This window comes from Atractosteus spatula, chromosome 8, assembly GCF_055471065.1.
Source record: "Atractosteus spatula isolate fAtrSpa1 chromosome 8, fAtrSpa1.hap1, whole genome shotgun sequence".
Lineage (NCBI taxonomy): Eukaryota > Metazoa > Chordata > Actinopteri > Semionotiformes > Lepisosteidae > Atractosteus > Atractosteus spatula.
This window is the reverse complement of record NC_142713.1, coordinates 21,006,948-21,032,720: the sequence shown is the minus strand read 5'-3', so window position 1 is coordinate 21,032,720 and position 25,773 is coordinate 21,006,948. Positions and strand designations below refer to the sequence as shown.

The window sequence follows — 25,773 nt, the reverse complement described above, 5'->3', positions numbered from 1 at the left end:
AAAAAAAGTTGAAATATTCATTGTCATATCAAACATTCTGATGAACATATTTCTTAAGATCTCATTTATAATAATAAACTAAGAGATACAATTCCTGTGAAAATACCTTCACCAATTTCAGTATAACACAACACTTATAGAGTGTAATCCCTACCAGCACTTTTGTGTCTGCTGTTACCTTACTGTCTGGTCTGTATACAGTATTTCATTTATTGTTTGATGGATACATCCTGTAGGTGATGAGCAGGTCTCTGGGGTTTCCGTACAGTTTTAATTGTAAGTATAGTTTTTTTTTATTTACTAAATATTGTTCACTCTGAACACATATCAATTAGACCAGTTAATTAATGTAGGTTTCCCTATGAAAGCCCCTCCATCCATTTTCTTACTGTTTTATCCAATGCAGCATTGCAGATTAGCTTGCAGATTAGCTGGAGACTCTCCCAGTAAGCAATTTGAGCAAGATGCTGTATGGGATGTTAGTCTACTGTAGGGTACGCACAGACTCAGACATGCACACACTCACACCACAGCCATTTTTACAGAAGCTAATCAACCTACCAGTGTGTCTTTTGTCTATGGGAGGACACCCACACAAACAACAGGAGAACATACAGGACACACTCCATGGAGATAGCACCATGGGAATTGAACCCAGGGTACAAGCGCTGTAAGGCAACTATGCTAGCCACTGTGCCACCCTCAAATCAATGTAACTATAAACTTCCGTTTAGATCCTGCTACAGATTTGCCTTTTTCTGATTCTATCTATTCTAATAATAACAAAACAAGCCAATGGATATAAAGGAATAAAGTCCTTAATACTTGCTAACTTGCCTGGCTGGGGAAACGACAGAACCAACTGAAGATCAGTGCTGACACAACTTACTAATAAGGAATGAACCAGGGAGCTGCTGTAAGGGTGCACCTGAGGTGGAAGTAGGGGTACGAAAAAAGGCAGAGTTGTGGAGAGCCAGTGAGTGTCACGATCGCAAACCCCTCCTCTTAAGGGTGCTCCAGCCCTTCCTCGTTTGCCTCTTTCCCCTCACCTGTCCCTTGTTCCTACCCCGTTTCAGTTCGCCTTTATTAACCAGGCGCTCACTTCACTCGAGGCTCTGCATCTGATCTCCGCATCATGCGAGCCCGGGACCTGGTTGCGCCTGGCTCCGTTATGTTTTTAGCTTCCTGCTCCTGTTCCTGTTCCCCCCGCCGGTCCCGACCCGGCACCTGTTTTTAATCTCTGGTTTTTGGATGGATTACACGGCCATGGACCTTTGCTTTCATTTTGGATTTCCCCTTTGGATTTCTACTGGACTGTTTGCCTCCACCACACCTCCCCCATGCACCAATGCACTTCGGACCCGCCCCCCTGTTTTCATCCCCATTATCCTGCATGACTTTTTCCCCAGTGTTTCCTCACTATTTCGGATTTTGTTGTCTGCATAGGGTCCGGAAAGAACTGTTCATTACAGTGAGTAATTAACTGTAGGAGAGTGGACGTATGAAATTCCAATTTGACCTCCTGCCGAACTTCTGTTGATCTCCAGTTCATAAAAAGATGTAAGATGGTTCATGAAAGAATAAATGATCAGTTAGTACTGTATATTAGAGCAGTACATTTCTAAATTTCCACAGGAAAATTTAATAATTTTGTAAATTAAAAGAAATGCACAAAGTCTAAGAATATGAAGTATTTAATTTCTAAAATAGCACAAAATAATGTCTTTAAAATATTTTTACCAATTAAATTTAAATGTCTCAACACTCCTTATAAATGTGGACTATTGTAACCCAGATGACCTTCCATGGGGTAGATGCTGTAGTTGGAATGTCATATAATGAGACAATTCTCAATAAAATGTTTTTAAATATTAAATATTAATATTAATTCCTTCCACATATATAGAGCCTTTCTGGACACTCCCCTCAAAACACTTTACCGTTAATGGGGACTAATGGGGATGATGCGACAGCAGCCATAGTGCTCCGGTACACTCACCACACATCAGCTATCAGTGGGTTGAAGAATAGAGTCAGTTCATACATGGGAATTATTAGGAGGCCATGAGTGGTAAAGGCCAATGCGAAATTTGGCCAGAACACCGGGGTAACCCCCCTACCTTTTCGAGAAACGCTCTGGGATTTTTAGTGACCACAGAGAGTCAGGACCACAGTTTTACATCTCATCCAAAGGACAGCACCTTTTTACAGTATAGTGTCACCGTCACTATACTGGGACATGAGGACCAAAAGAGATCACGGGTTGAGTGCCCCCTACTGGCCTCACTAACACCTCTTCCACCAGCAACCTTAGCTTTCCCAATAGGTCTTCCATCCAGTTACCAGCCAGGTGATATGGGTTATACAGGTATATATATATAAAAGTTCTGTCTGTTCTAAGCCTTCAAGTATATTAAATATATAACTTCATTAATCTCCCGCAGCTTTGAGCATCTGAGTAACCCCAGTTCAGATATGAACACTGCAGCTGTTACTCCGATCACCTTGCACGCATTCAACATAAAGTTACAGGGTTCCTATGTTTTCCATTTTTAACTTTAAATTGAATTTGCCACATTGTTTGCAATCATGTGTCTTCTTGAGCTGCCTAACTGCTACCATTCAACTGGTCTCTCAAAATGTTTTTGTCTCCAATTTAACCATCCCCTGGGAAGTGTATGGATGACTTACAATTTACAATACATTGGTTCTTATACCTTTGTAAGAAATGTATAAACATACAGTATATTAAAACCAAAATGATGACAGCAGACATTATGTTATTACAACAGTACTTTAAAAGGTGGTACAGTATTTTTTTAAATGTAAAGATTCCATATATTTTCATAGTTTTTATTTATGGTTCTATTAAAAAAATGTAAACTTGTCAGTAAGCATTAATCTAAAGCAGAAAGCTTCTGTAGTTAACCAATCTATGCAATAATGAAACACATTAGCAGCATAGTTTTGATTTTGATGTATACCATGAAAATCTGCAGGAAATACATGGGTAATTAAGTTATAAATATAGCTTTATTTGACAATATGTGTTTTGCGTATCAGTTAGTTTAGACACTCTTCAAGCATAAAAATGTTTTTTGTTCAGTAGAATATAAGCTTCTTATGAACTATAAATGACTGAGATCTGGCTTCGAAAAGACTGGAGATTTTATTCATAAAAGAAGATTATTGAATTAATTAAATTTTTGTTTGAAACAACCTTTAATAAAACTACTCTCTTAGCCCTTCTGATAAAAATGACAGTATATCATCACAGGAGAAAAAAAGTACCCTAATTTATCTATGATTTCCATATCAGTAATCCACTAGAAGAAAGCCTTGAATTTTTATTATAATTTCTCATTATGCAGAGTTGTACATATGAAGTAAAAGCAGCAAATTATCTGTATTTTTTAAGAAAAGGGAATACTTTTTTTTATTAAAAGTTAAGATTTTATGGTGACAATGATTTATGGATAGTTTTTTTTTATTCATTGCCTAAGGAATTAAGATGATAAATAAATCTAGTCTAACTCAGATAATGTTTAGTCCAAGATTATGTTAGCTTGATGCAGCATTGACTTGTGCTCAACAAATTGGAAAAATGGACTTTGCGTTCTGTGAGAGAGAGATGGCAGGTGTGATGAGTTCAGCTTGTCCTGGCTAGATTTTAATTGCTATCTTTAAGGCATATCCCATCCCAAAGTAACACAGTGCCTCTTCAGACAGTAGTGATTGGCTTCCCACTGTGGGAGAATTCAACCCTATCCAATTTCCTGGAGGATTATGTCACATTGTGACAGGCTCAAATGAGCCCTGTTATACAGCACTGGGTTCATGATGTTGTTAACTATGCTCATGATTTGATTAAGCTACCATTGCCATATAAGTCTCTCTGGTAGACATTGTTGTCAGTATATCTGTTACTTACCTATGCTTAACCATCTATGAAATGCAGATTGAATCAAGGGTCTAGGGGTAGATAAAAATGATATTGACTTAGTCTGAGCCCAGCTTCCAAGGTTAAGTGTATTCTACTGCTAGAATATGGTATGTTAAGTATATCAGCATTCTGGTTTAAAAAAAAAAAACACCAAACATATGGAGATTGTTACTGCTTGCTTTCCAGAACATATGGATATAACTTGGATTCCCTCAAACATCATTCCCTTAAAAGAAAGAAAGCCACTCTATATGATTACTGGCAGCTAATTATTCAAGGATCTCATGTAGCCATTTATTGGAAGATGGGTATCAGCTTCAACAACATAAGTGGATAGCTTGTTCCTGGCTCTCACAACACTTTGTTTCTTCAGCAAGATGTTGGAAGCTGGAAACAAGACATTGATTTCTGTCTGAATCATATTACAAGGACCTTATATTCTCAATCATCCGATTAATTGAAGGAAGACAATTAACCAATTGACATTAAAAAAAAAACAAAAAACACAGGCTTCCAGGGTCAGTTAACTTCTGCGCTCTGGCAAGCAATTTAGTTGCCCAGCTACTGTGCTCTGTTTTATATCCTTTAACTCGTTGTCTAACTAGTTGCCTAATCCTGGTAATATCAGCATTCATTATTTTCTATCAATTACTACTGTTGCCTGTTAAAAGAATTCAAACCAGTTAAAGAAATCAATGTGAATACCTCCTAGAACACTGTTGTTATACAGTTTACAGTTTATCCCTCTCGTTTGGTTTTAATTATCAAATTATCATTCCAAATATGTATATGTAGTAATTTTTCTTGGCATTTCCTTCACAATACACTCTCTAGCATGTCCAGAGCTGACTCACTGCAAAACCTCTGTTGTGAAGAACAGTGGGTGTCTTGGCTTTCATTTTTAAGCTTGGCTAGGGCAATGTGGCAATGTGGCAAAGTGGCAACACTGAGCTAGTTTCTTTAATTTAGCACCACATCACCTATACTGTTATTCTACATGAATACCAATGATAAGAAAAATGCAAAACTACTAGTTTTTTTATACTTATACAATGAGTGACTGCTTCTTGAACTTTACTAAAAGATTCCCATGATGTAAGGGCAGCCTAATAAAAGAATTGGCTGCATCAAGCAGCAAAAATGTATTGTTCCAGTGTAGGATAATAACCACACTGTAATTTCTTTAAACTTAAATATATGGAATGTCATGCACTGTTCATTACAATGACACAATAAGTTTTAATATAAATAATTTATTATTAGAACTGCGCAGTATGTTTCTAAGAATAAAAGGTCTGGTTTGTTTCTCAGACATAAAGCTTCTGAAATATATGGTGTTGGTTTTGTTGTGTCAAAATAGCAAAATATAACATTTATTTTTCTTTCACACTGATTTGAGGCATGGTTGCATTTTTAATCCATTTAATTTAGAAAAAAATACAAATTAACTGACTTACTTTTAGGTTATCTGAGGGAGTGAGTCTTGAGTGTTGTATGGCAAGGGAGTTAAAATCGGGGTGTGATGCTAAATATACTAAAGTTAGACACAGCTCATTTATATATGTTTATAATATATACAGTAAATGACATAACAATTAAAAACAGTTCAAAGGGTTTACTTTCATTTACAGTTTCTATTTGTCAAACAGACTGTAAAATGTCCAAGGGTGTCTGAAAGTATGAAATGAAAAATATCAATGCATACAGTACAGTACTGTCTGCTCACAGCAAAACTTTAAACTGTGACTTGAAATATACTGTATAATCAGTGGCAGGGTCTTTACTCTCGAATGGGACCAAGAAAATAAAATGAAGTAACTTCTGAAAGCCATAGAATCAACTTGGTAGATTAGAAATATTCAGCAACAGAGTTGCAAGGTTTGGCAGCTGGTTCTAAGGTTCTCAGTAAACTCTTGGCTTCACTCAACAGCCCACAAAGTAATTGATGCAATTGTTGTCACCGGTGTCCTAAGTGTTTTATCTTATTTTACCATTAGCCAGGGGTTAGAACTATTGCTTCAGCCTGCTGTGTGCAATTAAGTTAAACCTGTATTGGAGATAGTTCTGAATTGTGAAGAAACATTATAATAAAAATTAGAGTATAATAAAAAATGCTTCCTCGGTCAGGGTAGTTTGAAGGAACAACAATCAGCCTTGATCAGGATTACAGTTTACAACACGGCCAATGTGAGGTTTCCTACATCTTTGCAAAAACTAGTTCTCTCTTTGTTTCATGACATTGATCATGACTGAAGTTTCAAGTACACTCTATAACCTTAGACTGATTTGCTTAGTCTTCTCCACAATAGGTTTTGATATCAGCTTTGTACAAAATACCAGGACCAAAGTCCATAAAACCTGAAATGTTAATATAATAACAGACCTTTCAATATGGTCACAATGATATACAGTACCGTATACTGTATTTGCAGAAACATCCTAGCTGTTGCAAACCAGTAGTCTTCTAGGGAGGTATTTTTTCAGGTATATTGTACCTTATAAAATACAGTGAAGGGAGGACTGTAGTCCTACAGTTTGAGCTTCCTGGAGGGTTAAAGGTTAAGGATAGAGGGAATTAGATCACTAGGAATTGTGAAAAACAGAACTCATGTGTTTCACTTGGCTAGGATTGGGGAGTGAAAAGCATAGTGTAGAACTACAGAAACTCACTTCATAAAATGGCCTGTAGAATCAAATGGATGAAATTTAATACCTCTCTAGGGTCGTCTTGTTTCTGCATTCACCTTCTGTAATCAAAAGTCATAATATGACCATATACATGTACTGCATATTGAATATATTTTTAGACAAATTCAACCACATCTTGCATAAAAAGCATGCTTTCTCAGACTCAGAAGGACTGCATATGCCAATGCTTAAAGAAATGTAACAATTGTCTTGTATAAAGACAAGGAAAGAAACTAAAAAAAACTAAGAGAACAAAATGCACTAGTTGTAATTCACAAAGCAAACACAGAAGAGATGGCTGGTATTAATTAAAAATAATTGCTATATTAGAGAAGGACAAACACAGTGATGAGGCAGACAAATGATGTACCTTAATTCATTTAATATACAATGTGAAGGCTTTTAGAGTGGAATACTATCATCTGAATCACCTGCATATTTCTATCGGTACAAAGTGAAGAAACATTCTGCATGATTTTTTAAAACAATTTAGCCCCTGGCTCTCTATCCTGAACTAATGAAGAGTGGCAGCTGAACGGAGACAAGCTTTAAACATATAAACTGGGAAAGAATAACCTATGAACCCCCTTGAGGAGAAGAACTTGCTTCGAATATAAAACTGTCTCAGACCACAATATGATTGACAGAGGAAACCTTCACATTTGGCAAATTCTATAGCATCTGGATTATTTTTAATGTTGTTTAATATTGCTGTGTCAGAAGAAGTAACATGGATTTGGTATGTCAAACCACTCAGTCATACAATATTTGCATTTGGGAGACAAGAGACTATTAGGAGAGTTATACTTTCCATGCTCTGTTTAACCTAGTTATAAATAAAAGGGGTGGCAGAAACAGCTACTTTCAATCCCAGCATGAACAGAAACATACGTTTTGAGGTCAGAATGCAAGAAATCAATTTGCAATAAGCTTTTCTATTTATATTTCTGATTAAATGGACATATTAAAATATTTATGTTTTTAAATATTTACAAACTGTATTGCTGTGCCTCCCAAACACAATTCAGCAAGGCATGTGATTAAAAGAAAAGATTAAATAAATTATTTATTAGTATTTTTAAAAACCAGTACTGTTTCATATATGTTGCACTGGAGTATATACAGTATATATACTCCAGTGCAAGAACTCTTCTTATCATATATAGTACTGAAAACAAAGTACATAAAAGAAGTAAAAATTCCAGTGGTGATTTTTGTTAGTTGATGTATTAGTAGGGATACTTTAAATGCCTTGCTGATATAACAAATCATTTCAGATAATAAAATAATGTTTGCACACACTGTATAGTTAATAATCACAGTATATACTGGATAATAAACATCTAAAATGGAACTGTAGCTACTTCCTTAAAAGCAACATATGAGTTTTAAAAGTAATGTATATTTGGGAAAATCTTCTTTAGGTTAATTCATATCAGTGGCAAAGAACACTGCTTCCATGCACCCAGTCTTAAGCTATACTATCCTTGTACTGTAGCAACCTAGCCAAACAATTTGGTAAGCTCTTCTGTTTTATTTCCAATTCTTTTTTCTGAAAGCTAGCTTCCATGTAGTTTCAGATGGGAGGAGAGCTTTCTTACTGGTGCAATATAAAACATTTTTAATTTAAGTTTACATACTGAATTTGCAACTTGCCTTGTCTTTAATGTCATAGATTGTGGACTTCTGAAAAGACTGAACTTTGAAATAACCAGGGGTCATATTCTATAATTGAATTAATTGCATTTTGTTTTTGTTTTTAGGTGTAGCTTAGCTTTAAAGACAATGGTAGAAAACATTTCCACATATTTACAAACTTATTTTTAATGACGATGATTCAGCCTAATTGTAGCATACTGCACTTGTAGAAACATGTGTCCTCCTAATCTAATGCATTGTGAAAAGCACACAGTGGTTAGAAGATTAACTTGTAAAAGAGCAATGCCTTTTTTAAAAGGCACATTTTCTTTGCTTGAATTGACCTCCTTATATGCAAATAAGTGTTTTAATGTATGCAATGGCATGATAAACATTGACCTTAGTGATAAAATATTTCACCAGAGAATTGTGCTTCAATGAATGAATGTTTTCCATTTCTACATGCCCTTCAGTAGTTAGTTGCACTGGTTACTCTCATATAATGTGAGTGCATGAACTAAAATGTTAAAAAATTAGACCACTATAATAATTTTGAGAATGATCAACAAAATACTGTAAGACCAATGCAAAATGTCATACTAATAACAAGAAAACAAAAATACTTATGCTTCTGACTTACAAGAACAGACTTATGAGTTAAACATAGTTTGTCATTATTTAACTTTAAATTTAAGGGGAGATAACCACCCCTTAACCGCGGCAGCCTAAATATACTGTAGATCCACATAAGAACTTCTTTCCAAATGTGCCACACTCCTCACACAACATTCATTCTTTACTCCTATAGCAGCTCCTTGGCTCATTCCATAGAGAAATGTCATCCTTATGGCCAGACTGTCATTCCTTCAGCCCAATAGGTCAAAGCCAAAGCAACATCTCAGATTTCTCATCCTTTGAATTACTCCGTACTGTGTGATTTATCTGAATATCTTGAACTACAACACATTGATTTAGCATCATCATCCTTCTATAAACAAAAGGATTTTTGTGATGAATTCTAATTAATTGTTTTGTGTGAGTTCTCTCCCAGCTGGTGTAATCTAAAAATAGAACTTCCTGCTACCAGCTTTGACATATTTACTAAACATATTTTATTTTTTTGTATGTGAATTGAAAATCAAATGGAAAATTGTACCTTCTTAAATTAACTACTGGCTGTAGATGTGTCGAATAAAGCCAGAAGAGATTTAGTAGAACACAAATAAACTCTTTAATCTCGTGTTTAATTCTGCTTGTAAGACCTTAGGATATTTATCTATTCTGCTAGTATAAGTAAACTTTTCCTTTATAAACTCGCTGTTCAATGGGAAAGAGTTGTTGAATTCAAATAGAAAAGCAAATAGAAAAGGAAGAACTGCCGAGACTTGTCACTTAACAGAAGCTGAAAAGCAACAAGGGAGGTCTTATTAACTCCCTAAACAAAAACAAATATCACAGTTTGTCTCATCTCAAATGCACTTTCAAATATACACAAATACACTGACACATTTCAGCTTTTTAAATTCCTGTCAACATATTAAATACAGTTGAGAATGTCTTTACAGTTATAAATGTACCTTGTTTTGACATTTATCTATGAAATCCATAACATAAAAAATAATTCCTAGTGCAATCAATTCTGGTTAGAATATTATAATATAAATCTGTCTAGAACTTTGAACTGAAATAATAAGGCTAAATAATTTTTAAAATATTTTGTTTTCTCGTTTTATCGCTTTCTCTTTGATTTTCATTTCATAGTGTTCAATTTATTATTTCATTATTTAATCTTACATCCGCCAATGAAAATGATGGTTATTTTGTCTCCTTTCTGCTTTTACAATACATCTGAAGGATGTACAAGGTATTAGTCTACGGAAGTGATTAGTGTGACCAGCACTTCTCTCTACTGTACATCTTAGTGTGTTGCCATTTGCACATTTTTGAAATAGAAAGTCACAGAGACTTGACAAGAATGTAGTATAATCCAAGAAAATGCTCAATAAAAACATATTTAAGTACTCAGTGAGGTTCATCAAAGGATATGTAAGACAAACTATTTTTTACTATATTAAAATAAAAAGGATTTTATTTTGTTTGTAGTTTAGTGTTTTTTAGCATCATACCCTAAGCACTGCTGATCCACCCTTCCATCCATTTCCTAACCTTTTTGCCAAATTTAGGTTGCATGGGAGTTGGAGACTAACTGGACAAGTGAAATATACAAGGCGGGGTAAAACCTGGACAGGATGGCAGTTTACCATGGGACATACAGTATAAGACGCAGACACACACTCATTACAAGGCCAATGTTCCCAGAAGTCAATTGACCTACTCTACCAGTACAGTATGTCTTTGGACTGTGGGAAGAAACCAGAGCACCTAGAAACCCACACAAGCATGGGGGAACATACTAACCACTGTAAATCATGTTCAACTTGAAGTGCCCCTTTTGGTTTTCTTTCTTCTTTTTGTTTTCTAGTGTAAATGTATTAATGCCTAAGACGTTGAGACCATAAAAAGAAAGATAGAAATAAATGCATTAGACAAAACTATAATTAGATTACAGTTGGGAACATTGCATTCCTTGGTGGATTTACTCCTGGATGATCTACATAGCTCAGTTGCCCTTGACTGAACACCAGATTTAAACATCATTATATAGTCTTTGTCCTATTTAGACTATAGGCTAAGGAAACCACTACAAAAACTAAAACCACACACAATTCTTTGGGTTATGGTGAGACTCACAATGTTTTTGCAATTTAGAACAAAAAACGGAGAAAAAGATTAAATGCAGTAGCATACATCCCAGCAGTGTAGAGTAGTGGTCATGGTTCTGGAGTTGTAATTGGAAGGTTGTGGGTTTAAATCCCCACTGAGACAGTACTGGTAGTACTCTTGGGCAACTTATTTAATCTAAACTGTTCTACTAAAACACTTGCCTTTATAAATGAATACAAATATAAATTGCTCTGGACAACAGTGTAACCCAAATAATAAATGTAAAATCAGAGAGAGGATGGACAGTATGCAAACTGTAGAACTTTACATACAAATTTAAACAGTACATACTGTATATAACACAGTTCCCAGATACTCTGCAGATTAAGAGAATTCCCTACACTGATAGGTTGATGATTTGAATCTTAATGAATTGATCTTAATTCACAGTTAAGTTAACTTGAATTCTTGTGATTTTGACTTAACATATTTACACAGGCTATAAGGAATATTATACAGTATCTTAGCTTTACAGCACTATAGAAAGAACTGCAGTGCAATGAGTGCAAAAAGTTAGGATGTGTTAGAAAGATGGTTTGCTTAATCTTCAGACACATTATACAAAGCTTAACATTTTTAAGGAGTAATACAGAAATTCTCTACTGCTCAGAATTTTCATATTCCTTAGGGCAGGCATAGGTCCTCCAGTACCACAATAGTTGTGAGTTTTTATTCAATTTTAGACCTTAAGACAGATGCTGCTTTAGCAGTATAAAAGATTTCATCAGCCTACTGCAAAATGTTGGTTTCTTAACAGACAAGGACTCTGTTCCCACCACTACACCTCATTCAATTAAACACAGCTCCTTTCTGACATGTTGAGAAAATAACAGTTGGCTGGGAGAGTGAACACTGTACATCTGTGACTTCTGTCTAGAAAATTATTTAAAGATCATTTTGGAAATTACAAGGTGCCAAAGATCTCCTGATATTTCATTAGTTATCAACTAAGCCTGTATAGATACAAATTTTCTTTATTTTCATAAAAGAAGAAAATTTGTGGAATTTTCAGGAAAAGTTTAATTTGTTTAAGATTAAGATTGAATGACACTCCCAGAAATATCTCTAACTGAATGTAGCACTTGCTCCCAACTGGACATGCTTTGAAAGAAGTGATTTAATATATTGTAATGCCAGCTAGGGCAGGGTCCATGAAGGGCGGTACAGTACGTCACCCAAGGAAGAGTTTGCCTTTAAAAGATCACATCTGTTTGGAATTAGTGATTTGACAAGCTACAGCTGAGGGCAGTGTTACCTACAGATGCAGCCATTCAAAATGCGTGAGGTATTTCGCAGCATACCCCGGTGGGCGTGTCACAGTATCACGCGGTATGACGCAGTTAACGTGGTGTCACGTGGTTAACTATCCGGCGTCGCCTTGTAAAACCGCCAGGGGGAGCTTAACCTCTCATGTACAGCATTTGAGCCTTTAATTTTGAACTGTGTATTACAGCATGTTAATCATCAGTCATTAAAATGTTGGTATATTTTATGAAAGCAAGATTGCTCAGTTGGACAAAAGTACACAACCTACCTTTATCAGAAATATTTATGCATCAAAGCCTTTACTGAAGATATTACTAATAGTATTAATAATGGATGACTTTGGACAAGCTGTATACTCAAAGTATAATTTCTTTAGCACATTTGTACAAGCACTTGGAATCTGTCCAAGCCATACTTTGTCAGGCATTTTGTTTTACTTCAACGGGCATAAAAACTTCCTTGCTTTTAACAGGGCGTTTCATAATTTCTAACTACGAAAATGATTTAAAATGCGACACCTATCATTCAACTAGAGCTTAAAATATCACAAGGATCCTCAAGAGCACAGCAAAGAGTGTATTAAAAGACACTTGTATTTATCAATGTTTTCTTTTCCGTATACCAGATTTTATGGAACCACTTCAGAGGGGTGTCAGCCAGTCAGATTCCAGGAATCGGCACTTTAAAGGAAAAATACACACCGGTATTCCATTTCTCCCTAACGATTTTAAGCATCGAAGTATTTAACTAGCATGTGAAATAGCGTATGAAAAAGTGGTAGTTTTAAGCTTTTCTGCTAATATAATATGGAATCGCGTATCTAAAGAATTTAATAACGGTATTCGTGTGCTGCGACAGGGCTGTGTAGGGCTGTTTCGCCTGCCTGTTCATGCGAGCTGTCTTGTAGCCGACTGGTCTAGGTGCGTGACTACCAGCTGGCAGGTTGTGTGTTCAAATCCAGCTGGTGCTGGACTTTTCTTTTAACAAACATTTCTTCGAAAAAATAGAATAGCGATATTATGGACAATCAATTGATTTTTATATTTCAAAATATCGCAAACATGATCGATATTTGCGATATTTTGAACATATCTTCCCTTCTGACAGCGGTTCCTGCTTCTATTGTGTGTGTGTGTGCAACAGAGTAAATTTTTATAGAGAAATGGAGGCTGGACAGTATGCGTTACAATATAAACATTTATTAGGTAATTAGATTGCTCATAAACCTAATCGCTTTTTCTACATAAACACAGCGTGATTGCTCTCTGAAAATGCTTTTCCTTTATTTTTAAAGTAGGCTCAGATTTCAACTATAGATCGTATTATTATAAACTGTCTTGGAAAAATGTATTTTATGTAAACCATGTTTGCTATTAATTCATTTAGGGCTAAAATACGTTCATTGTCTTCCAATCGAGTCGAGTTGACATTTGAAGCCTGCCACACCCGGACTGTTAAACCAACGCATTAGCACGTCGCCAGTATTGGTTTTAGTATTCCCCCCCTCTCCCCTCAATTCAATTCAATTCAATTCAAGGTGTTTTATTTGCATGACAGATGGGTACAAGCAGTGTTGGGTATGTATATTGTAACGCTTACGGCAGACAGGCACTGTGTAAGAGCCGGCGCACCAGAGCAGCGCACCGAGGGAGCGTCTGCATTTATAACTTAGTTTTTAAAATCAGTCAAGCAATATGAAGCATCTCCTTTTACTTAGTGCCTGAGCATAAAAAGAATAGGAGCATACTGCAACGCGTGTGAAGTCCATAAACAATATTAATTTTGGAACTTAAACATACAGTATATGGCTGGTCTCGGTACTTTAAAGAAAACATACACACCAGTATTCCATTTCTCCCTAAACATTTTAAGCATCGAAGTCTTTAACTAACGCGATACCGGTGTCAACAAGCATACTTTTAGAATTTGATTAAAAGGGAATATAATATGGAATCGCGTATCTCAAGAATTTAAAGACCAGACAATCGCAAACGCATTTTCAATAAAATTATTTTATTCATTCAGCAGTTTTTGAGAGGGACATCCAGCAGGGAGAGACACACACACCGGTTTTCATTGACAAAATTGGTTTTTTTCAATTCCTCTTGTCTAACAGGAATCTGATATTTACACCCGGCGCGGCACCGAGGGGGCGTCTGCATTTATAACTTAGTTTTTAAAATTAGTCAAGCAATACGATCTATAGTTGAAATCTGAGCCTACTTTAAAAATAAAGGAAAAGCATTTTCAGAGAGCAATCACGCTGTGTTTATGTAGAAAAAGCGATTAGGTTTATGAGCAATCTAATTACCTAATAAATGTTTATATTGTAACGCATACTGTCCAGCCTCCATTTCTCTATAAAAATTTACTCTGTTGCACACACACACACAATAGAAGCAGGAACCGCTGTCAGAAGGGAAGATATGTTCAAAATATCGCAAATATCGATCATGTTTGCGATATTTTGAAATATAAAAGTCAATTGATTGTCCATAATATCGCTATTCTATTTTTTCGAAGAAATGTTTGTTAAATGTTTAATGTTTGTTAAAAGCTGGATTTGAACACACAACCTGCCAGTTGGTAGTCACGCACCTAGACCAGTCGGCTACAAGACAGCTCGCATGAACAGGCAGGCGAAACAGCCCTACACAGCCCTGTCGCAGCACACGAATACCGTTATTAAATTCTTTAGATACGCGATTCCATATTATATTCCCTTTTAATCAAATTCTAAAAGTATGCTTGTTGACTCCGGTATCACGTTAGTTAAAGACTTCGAAGCTTACAATGTTTAGGGAGAAATGGAATACTGGTGTGTATGTTTTTCTTTAAAGTACCAAGACCAGCTATATACTGTATGTTTATGTTCCAAAATTAATATCGTTTATGGCCTTCACACGCGTTACAGTATGCTCCTATTCTTTTTATGCTCAGCTACTAAGATTTCCCTTCAGTGGTAAAATTCAATATCTACAACGGGCACAGTAAAGACGTTTACAGTAAGTCTTTCTACGACAGACAAACGGACCACGAGTGCCCCTGTCGGTCAACCAATCACGCACCGCGGTATTTTGCGTCATCGCGCGTCACGATGCACGACGCCGTAGCCAATTACCTGCGGTACGTGTCTGTGCCGCGCACTTTGAATGGCTGCATCTGTATATGGCCTGCCTACTCCTCTGCAGAACGAGGGACTGCAGTCTTTTTCCTGTGCAGGTTGGTGAAAGAAGGAAGAGCTATTTCTCCTTTGTGGTATGCCGTGAGTTGTGAAAATGGCATGCTTCTGTGGCTGTGTTGTTAATATGTTCACTGGCACATTTAAGGTCTTGGCAGCAAGTCTGCCGTAGCCCTGTGCTATGAAATTGCATTTGTATGAGATGTGGGTTTTGTGAGGCAGTGGCACCTGAGATGTTGCCAACCCATGAAAGCCACAGAGGCAAGGCCTCTGTGAGATTTGGAGACATGTATCCAACAGGAAACTGACAGTTGCTTTAGACTGAATGGTGTGCAAGAAGACAGCAGGCTGAGGAGGCTGCAGTTTTCCGTGGAAGGGAAGCAACTTTATAAGCTAGGAACCTGGAAGGGATCCATCTGTGAGTACTTAATGACAGCCTGAAGCTCCAGAGGCATTCTGACCAAACAGGCCTTACTGGCTTCAAGACCTCTCTACTGTTTGGTATGCCAGACTTAGTGAAACTCATTGGAAAACCAGAGAGCAGGTTTGAGGCTGTACTTGAAGCCCCAACACTGTACATGAAGAGTGGTGGAGGGTCTGTCTAGTTGCTGGCTGCTGGTAGTGTTTAAGTATGGTGTATACATGCTGTTGTGATAGTAAGATAACCACATTCGAGAGACGTGAACCAGTAGCTACATATTAGAGTGAAGGAGTAACCTGTGGCTGAAAAAAAGAAGGCAGGAGATGAGACTAAAAGGAGCACTGCTGCTGTATGAGGAGATAAATGGGGGCTGCCTGTTTATTCCCAATTCTTTGACAGTGCAGTGGGTTTGATACAGCCTGGTGGTGTGAGGTTAAGATGTCAGAATCTGTTAGTTGTATGCAACAGGCAGATATCGTCTGGACATGAGGGAGGTGTGCCTGCAGCTTCTAGCTGAGTTATAAAAGGGATATGACAGGGAGTTGGGTTCAGTTCTCCTAGGAGTGGCATAACTTTGCTTATTGGTCCCTCAGCCTGTGATACCGGGAACAAAGAGCTTGCAGATGTCTAGATAGGTCATCATTTAGGTGGGGCAAGGAAAAAATAATATGTAAGCTTCAAGCTTTCTTTAATGAAGTGACCCTTCACCACTACTAATGCAGAAAGAACTCCACATGGCCATAGTGTCTTCTCAAGCCAAGCAAGAAATTGTTACGGTTGACATCCCTCCCCTAGAGGGCGTTCCATTTTACTCCAGTCAATGGTTCCCTGTGATCGTTTATATGTGTTCCAGGTGTGCCTTGTTGTGTCTCCCCCTATTTATTCTTAGCTCCTCTAGGGCTCAGGGCTCAACATTAAGGTACAGAAGTCACGAGGCCCGCCTAGCACCAGGATACCGTATGTCCGTCTCCTGAGGGCATAGGTCTCATCCCCGAGACCTCCCGTGGTCTGAGCCTGGGGTCTGGAGGACCTCGCCCCGTTATCCCAGGATCTTCATGTTGGTTGTCTGTTCGTGTTTTCCCCATTCCTGGGGGTTTTAACGTTGTCATGTCTTAAGATGGATCTACTGCTAATGGACTCTTGGACTGTACCCTGACCCTCCTTCGGACCTGCTCGGATTTGGATGCCACTCTTTGTCTCCCCCACTCACTGTATCACGGACTGTCACTGTTATTTTTTGCATCATTAAAACCCTGTGTGTTTTCCCACACCACGCCTCCTGTTTCCTCCAGCTCTTATCACATCGCATAGGGTCTACTACAAAACCCGACATGGATTGCAGAACTTGTCCGCAACAGACATATTCTCAAATTCGTATTTAATTTAAGACAAATGCTTTAGTTGTTAATGTGTTGTATGTAGCTCCTAAACTATATTTATAGATTGTATTTGAATTTAATTACACCTGTTTTGAAATTCACAGTGATGTTTCAACAAGAACATTTTAGTATCCTACACGAGCTCTGCTCTTTGTAATCACAAATTGCGCATCCTCTGCCCCACAAGCCAGAGTAAAAAATCACCTCTCAGGCAGGTCTAAAATTACACCAGAATCAAAATCTTGTATATAGTAACCTTGAAATTTTTACCTGAAGCTAAGTGGAGCTCTAAACCAACATTTTTCTTGAAATTTTATATACTTTAACAAAACATTCCAATATAAACAAAAAATTATGAAATCCACATGTGCTACTGTCCACCTTAGGACCTAGAAGCTTTGCTCAAATAACCTTTTATTACATTTGCCCCTATTCCTCATTTTTGTGAGCTTCCCTTTTATGATGCTTTGTTTTTCTCCATTTACTTTTGTTGTATTCTAGAATGTTCTATTAGAATGTAAAAAATACCCTTTTACTTCTTTTCTGAAGAGTATATCTGATGTCTGAGGCAAGAAAAAGTACATCTCTGAAAATGTTTAAATAACTATCTTAGCTTAAAGCAAGTAACTCACTTGAGTGACTATAGACAGTACAGTATATAGTATATTACAGCAACATTAAGTAATTGAATGTGTTGAATGTAAAGTAATCTTTATATATGTTCCTCCTGTGGCCACTGTCTTATTTCAAAGAATCTGCTGTTTATATATAAAATATAAATATTATATATACAGCATGTTATATAAATATAGAGAGAGAGCATTCTAAAACTGCCACTAAGTTACAGTATATGTCAAACACAAAAGTTACCAGAAGCTGAATTGCTTGAAGAATTCCAATGATTATGGTGAACAAACTGGAACTGTATTTACAGTATGTAACTCAGACACAGTATATAGCCCAGGAGAGCTCTTAGTAGCATTGGATTGAATTTTTAAGAGCTACAAATTACTGTAAAAATATGCATGGTGAAGTATGTTTATTTGACCAAGTTAAAGATAATGACTTTTCACCCATCAAAACATTTGGATGTTATTTCAAAACCTCGGTTCATTCACAGATATTGTTTGAGAAGCTTTAAAATATTTACGAATCTGTACTTTTCATATCTGAAAGCATCTGTAGTGCTACTTTCAGCAGCATATTGTTTTTATATTTGCAATTTAACAATTGCAAGTTCCCTGCTCCTCATTAGTTATTGCTGCATTCAATTAAAATGTTATCACTGTTTTTTAACTACTGTTATTTCTGTAGCTTTGCTGCCCTACTGCTTGGAAAATATTTGATTTTCATTTAATTTTCCAAAGCATTTCCAAAGTTCCATTTTCACGACAGATTCAGCTATTCTATAGAAATGTCTCTGTCAAATGTCCCCATATCATAAAGGCATTCATATGTTGTGAATATTTTTTTTTCAGAAATGTGTGAGAGTAAATGTAAAATGTGATAAAATGTAAAAAAAGGTACAGAACTATGCCTAATAAAAGTTTCTTTATGTGCTTCTTAAAAATAATGTGTATCTAATATCATAATTCCCTTATATCCAAAGTGTGGTATCCCCCTGACATGTTGTCTGCTGCTGTTCTGAGTTAAGCATATTGCCTGCCTTCTAGAGACTAGCCTTTTCAAGATGAGGAAGGCAATAAGGTTGTGGGAGGGGGGCAGCGGGGCAGCTGACCTTTCAGGAATGCTGTAAACCTTGGGACTGCCTGTGGTTAACAACTGTCATTGAACCTGTGAATTGTTAGATTTTAAAGGCAGAGAAAACTAATCACCCTGATCATCTTAACCATCAGGCAACCAGATGGCACCAAAATACAGTTTACAGAAAGGACATCAAATACAGATCGATATCTACAATACTGTATTCTGCCCTCCCCTCAACCAGATCCTCTTAAATGAAATATTTTGCACATTGATGAGGCAATTAAATTCTGCTCAAATAAATAACTACCGAGAGAAGAAATAAGAAAGAAAATAAAAACTCTTTGAGATAGAATGGACATTCAAAATCACATTCAAATTATAATCGTTGCATCCTTAAAGTATCCACTCTTCAAAAGAATGACTTTCAGTTGTTACAAAGTATGGAATGATACATAACAAATAGAAAATTCAGAATTAGCCAAAAATCTATTTATTCACAGTCATTGAGGACAGAAAGATTAACAACAGAACTAGATTCTAACCAGAACGTCACAATAAGTATTTCATGGAACACCTGATAAATAATTTGTATGCAGAATGTAAAATGTTCTGGAAGAAAATAAATCCCCAAACAAACTTCTCAGATAAATTATGTTATACATATGACTTATAAATAAGTGTACTTTCTTTCAATAATGATTCTTCTGGGCAAGTTATAATAATTATTTTAATTAAGCTTTCACTTTTCACAACTCCCGCTTCTGTATAATCATATACTGTATAGCACAAAGCATTCAATGCATGCCCTTTACATTCTAATATTTATTTGTTTTATTAATTGCCTTTAGTTATGCACACTTTGAGGATTTTCAGAACATTAATTTGAACATTGCCTTGGATTATCAAAGGTCATGATGACCTTTTTTATTTTCTCTACAAGTTAACATCATGTGAAGAGAATTTCATTTTAGTTTTCTTGAAAATATTGGATAAATGATAATCCATTTTAGTCTCAAGATGTTTTTAAGATTGTCAGATAATTCTCACAATCATTTGGAGTGGGTTTAAAATTGAAATGTATTACCATTGGAAAAATGATGGAAGTTCTGAAAGATTTCAAGACCATTAAACAATCTTTATGACTGGTACTTACAGTTCAAATAACAAAACTTAATCTATAGGTACATATAGCAGTTTTGACAAAATAAAATACATTTAATTTGTTTTATTAAATACATAGCACAATACTTTTCATCCCTGCCATTAAATGCATTTCTCATAATAATTCTGGGATGTTTTCCATTTTTGTTTAGTTCTTTTGTCCAGATAAAAAGACAAAACTGCTTATTGACAGTAAGCTTGCATACAATAGACTCATAAGAGTGATGTTAAAGATATGGACCACTGCACAAGGCAATCCAACTCTCCAAACATGGAAAATTGAATAAACTATAAGTATTGTGTGAGAAAACATCAGCCTGGTAAAATGTCTCATAATCTTCGCATGATTTAGGGTCACTGCAATCCATGCTTGCATGACAGTGATTCATAACTTGACAAGGCCATGTGTTGGGATGGGGCATTTTGACGAGTGTTAAATCTTCTGATCCCACAGGTGCTCAATCAGATTTAAATCTTAGAAATGTGTTGGTTACGAAAGCCAAAATACTTTGTTCTAGGATGATGGTTACCTTAAACTGTTACCTATGAAAAGGACATTTGGATAAAGGCATTTTTGAAGCAGAATAATGGTTGATGGTATTGTTGTGGCAGTATTGCCCTTTTGAATGTTTACTCTGGTAAATTTACCAATGACTGCTTTCACTTTTACCATGGTTTTACAATAGTTTTGCTGTGGTCTTCTTTAATTGCAGGATACATTGACTGAATCTTAATACTGTAGAGTACGTAGACCATGGGAAAGCTGTGGTATAATATATAACACATTTTGTACAATTTTGTCATGAGATTTCCATGGACAAGAATTAGTGCACGTGCAAGAGAGACAATACAAGGATCATTTTAGCTTGTCTGTGAATAATCTTTGTGATTTTATGTCTTGATAGATATTATAGGTTTTAAACAGGTTTAGAGGACAAATGATGAGTAGGGAAAGTAGTGGAATTTTAGTAATGAACAAAGATCATTGCTTATTTAGCATAAATGACAGGGAGTCTTATAGTTTGTCTCTTATGTTTTATATGTGTTGTTCAGGTTAAAGACTGCACAGAACAGACAGCAATGCTCCTGGCCTACATCCAGTTGTCATGGTTCACACTGGAACCTAAAATACACACTGCCTAGACGTAAGTAAATAGAGACTTAGGGGCTCACTCACTGAATGGTGGTAAAAGATCAGAGTTACTGAGTGGAATTCAGAATCCCCACCAAGTAAACAAAATAACTGTTCTCCTCCATATTCACTGAGGTAATGGTTTTCGGAATTACCAGAAACATATTATTTAATTTGTATGGGAGCAAACTGTATGGTACCATGTTAGCATGTGGGCATTATGTGGGCATCGCACATACTGTATGAAGATGTGTTAAGAATCAAGCATCTCACTCCACAAAACTTCAAAATTGGACACTTTGGTGAAATAGCACTTCCTCTTTAGTGATCACAGATTTAACTGTGCATATGTGAATAAACCAGGCAATGTACAAGCACAGAGGAACTGTGTAGTCTAGAGAAATATCCCCTTCTTGTTGATGGGCCGAATCATAACAGTATCATCAGTAACAAATCAAATAAAAAGAGAGTACATGACGAATAGCTTTTCATGAAGCTGGCATGTTATCTACAGTATGTACATACTAGATAATACTGTGCTGTATATTGCAGTTTCAGTACCTTCCTTTTTAGCACTGGCTTCTGAATTTCAGTTAATCATTATGTAATTTCAATTCTTGTATAATAATTAAATATTTAACACATTTTCAGATTAAACAAATCAGCTGAATACGCATACATTTTCAGAAAACAGGAGTTGACTATTTGACAGACTGAGTATGTTGACAACAGGTGGTCATCAACATCAAAGTGCTTGTTTCATTCAGTTAGAAGCCTTTACTCCTGTCAGAAGTAACAAACAAGTTATTTGGACAGGGAGATCAAAGGTTTATGTCAACATCTGCTTGCAGAAAGGCAAAGTCTAGGGCCAAAACCTGTTCCTCATGTTATAGGTAGTAATTACTGTGTAAATGTTCTGGGATTAAAACCTTGAAATGCACTTTCTGTATATTTGAAGACATTTGACAAAAATAAAAAAAATATATGGATGTTTTCAAAGACATGGAATTAATACTCTGGACATGAATATTAAACTTTGTGTCTGTAATGTTTTGACTTTATTTTCATGTTTTATCGTTGATTTTTATTGTTAAGAGTGGGTATGGTAAATCTAGATTCACATGAGGAAAATTGTTGTTATTTTTGCAATTATAGTCTCTAAACATACAGTATTTAACTGTCTGTGATGATCTCATTTTAAGTAAATTGCAAAAGCGCAGTCATAATATCATTTTGCCACAAAGTGCATAGCTTTTTTTGCAAAATACCTTTTGTAACATTGATGCATCAGGGCAATTTACATATGTCAACATCAGACAACAATTACTATGATCACATTTATGGCTTAAATGTTTATTCACTCAGTGACAGTTGCTGTTCTGGTTGTCAGTCTAGACATGTGAACCACTGTATCAGGCAACACAATTTTGCAAAGCTTGAGGTAGTATCAGATTGCCAATTTCTCCAATATCACTAGGTGTCAGTTATAAAGGCATTTGTGCCTAAGGCACTCAGGGGATAATTAAAAAATATTACTGTTATTTCTTTTCTTAATATGAAATTAATTAAGGAAAACACTAGTACAGATCCAAAATAGTTTCATTCTTTCATGACAACAGCAAATAGAATTCCACATATAGTAATTCTGTTGTGTTGAGCCACATATTTAAACACACAGTTTTATTCTATTCTTACTTCCATTTTCTGTCCTCTTGTCCTGTTGAAGACAGTTGCTGCAGGATATATTCTGTCTATAAATTTGGCCAGTAGTGACCATGTACTGTAATGTGTGGTGCTGTGTCAAAAGGCTGGACAATCATTATCATGGCAATCAAGTTTGTGTGGAATTTCTCTGGAATTCATGATTCAGTGACAACTCACATACTAGACTTTATCTGAAACCTAAACCTTTTTTGTTTATTGTTTTCACTATCTCACTAAAGCTCTTAAACTTACAAAAGGCACAATATGAAAACAAAGTGTTCACTGCTTGCTACAACATGTACAGTAGCCAGAGAAAGTGTCCCTGGGTTTTAAAAGCAAACCATTACAAAGACCTACTCTCAGCAAGAGAAAAAAAAGCTTCTTGAGTTAAGGGTTAAAGGAACCATTATGTAAATCTTTACAGAAAACTTTGGAAATTTGCATTTTATCTTCATAGACCAAAAATATGGAAAAAAGTAGTGTAGACTTTTGTTGAAGTGAAAAAATATTGTTGTGGATATGTTGTGTTTCGTTAAGTATCATAAGCAGATCATATTTTTATACAAATACAGTATATTTTGTATTGACACTTATTCAATACATGGTTTAAGAGTTGTTAATACAGTATAGATATGGTGAAAAAGAGTAAACCTTTTCTAAATACAGTAGTTCCCCATCCACAGTACTGTCCCCTATACTGTGCTACTATTATTGAACTGTATATAACTGTGGGATCAGCACATCTCTCGGGATATGCAGCAGCAGCAATGCACAGGTTACTTACTCTGATCTGACAGGTTACAAATTGTTCCCATGGTTTTATAAATATATTTAATCTGATTCTTTAATTTACACTTTCACATTCTCTTCAAAATCAATTTGCTTGATATTTTCACCCAATGTTAAAAAATATTGTGTCCTAAATGTGTAAATTCTGCCTTCTGTCTAGATGTGGTAATGATAAACTGCTGTAACATTATTCAACTCTGCATTCCAAAATAGCCAGTTTGCATAAACTGTTTTTTTAGCATTTTTAGGGCTATACTCATGTACATTATAGTAGGCTATCTCTGCAAAAGTAATTACAGTGATTTTTTTATTACAGTTATGCAACCACATTTGTGGCATGGCCAGAATGTCTTGGGTATAAAGTAAAAGTACTGTACTTGATTTTCTATCCAGTGCCATAATAACTTTTATTTTACAGCAGTGAGACTTACTAGGTTTTGGAAATACAAAAAAATGCTCATCAAAATGTTTCTACTGAGTAAACCTATTTGATGAAATAAAAACTCACTACTGTATATTCTTTATTTCCTATTTTGTGTGTGAGTCAATGTTGTCATCTGATTAAAGGACCAAATACAGTAAGTAAAGTGAAAACCAGTTTTAGATTTACTATCACCTATTTATTAAGGAAGGACTTTAGAGAAGTTGAATCCTAAAGAAATTATGAAACATTATGAAACAAAAGACAAGAAAACATGAAAAATATCTTCTTTTACAATCAACATGGAACCACTGAGGATTATTTCAGTTCCTTTGACCAATAAGCTGTGGTTGTGCAGTGATGGTTTTGAGTGTGGTATTATCAAAGGTATATGTGTCTGATAATGACAGATTACAGAAAATGTATTGGTTTCTTTTGGTTTACCACACACATATTGACTTGCTTAAGCAAAAAAAGGAAAAGTGTTTCATTATTTAAAAAAGCTGATAAAAATTACATTTCTATAAATGTAAAACAACAAAAAAATAAAATGCAAAACAGAATTCAGAATTCTTATCTTAAATTGATAAAGCATAGCAAAAGAATATAGAAATATCACACAGTTTACAAAGTCAGCTTTCATCTTATGTCATACTGTATGTTCTTTAATTTGTCAATTTTCAATGCTCTATTTTACATTAATATTATCACATATCAGAAAAGAAAAGCACACGTTTCATACAATGGACCGCAGACAGGCCATAACAATTAGACAGGCAGAAAGAGAGTATATTATCTATAGTTCATCAAGGTAATATAAAGAGTGAAACAAATAGGTCTTTAAATGTTGAATTCTTTAAACACAACATTTACAAGTACTGTTGTTGCTGAATTTTGTGCACCTACATTTTATTTTTTATGTCTCAGCACACAAAAAGGCTTGGGGTATTTGGAATGTGCTCTGAGCGATATAAATCACACCTGATTTCTTCACCTACCTTTGTGAGACAGTTTTAATCTTGGATGGCTGTTTCTTGTTGCCAGTGCTGCACTCGACAGGATCCAAAGATGCACCAGCACCAGAATGAACCTCTTCTCAGCTACAGTCATGCTGTGGCTGCAACTTGTACCAAATGATGTCCCTTTTAATTTTTAATGGATTTATTTTGTAACTGAGCTCCACCCAGCATGTACAGCTCAATGTGAGCTCTTTAACTTAAAATGGTAAAAAAACAAAACTCATATTACTTTAAAATATTAATAATTTGTGTAATGCTGAGGTGACTTTCTTTTTTTCATCATTGAAAAACAAAGCACACACACACACACAAAAATATTTGGAAATATTACTCCAGCTTTTCAACCTGATTGAATTGCTGCTTTTTGCTTCCAGCAAGTGTGAGGATTTCTTTCCAAATACTGTAGAACAGCCCTTGTTTCTTGTTTCAGTTTCTTCTGATGCTTCTATAAAAAAAATCCAAAGCTCCTCCTGTTCTTTTTGTATATTTGTCAGTTAGTTAATGCCAGTTTTTTTTACTTTGACTTGCCTTACAGCAAGC

The 25,773-nt window shown here is 35.7% G+C and overlaps 1 protein-coding gene across 1 annotated transcript in view; it reads right to left on the bottom strand.

The window, feature by feature from the left end:
- sema3e (sema domain, immunoglobulin domain (Ig), short basic domain, secreted, (semaphorin) 3E) overlaps nucleotides 1-25,342 on the bottom strand; it is a 66,180-nt gene extending 40,838 nt beyond the window's left edge. The window contains exon 1 of the mRNA XM_088923393.1: nucleotides 25,213-25,342. Coding sequence (XP_088779519.1) covers nucleotides 25,213-25,324 — 112 coding nt within the window. The 5' untranslated portion in view covers nucleotides 25,325-25,342. The remainder of the gene's footprint in view (nucleotides 1-25,212) is intronic.
- Nucleotides 25,343-25,773: the final 431 nt, after the last annotated feature.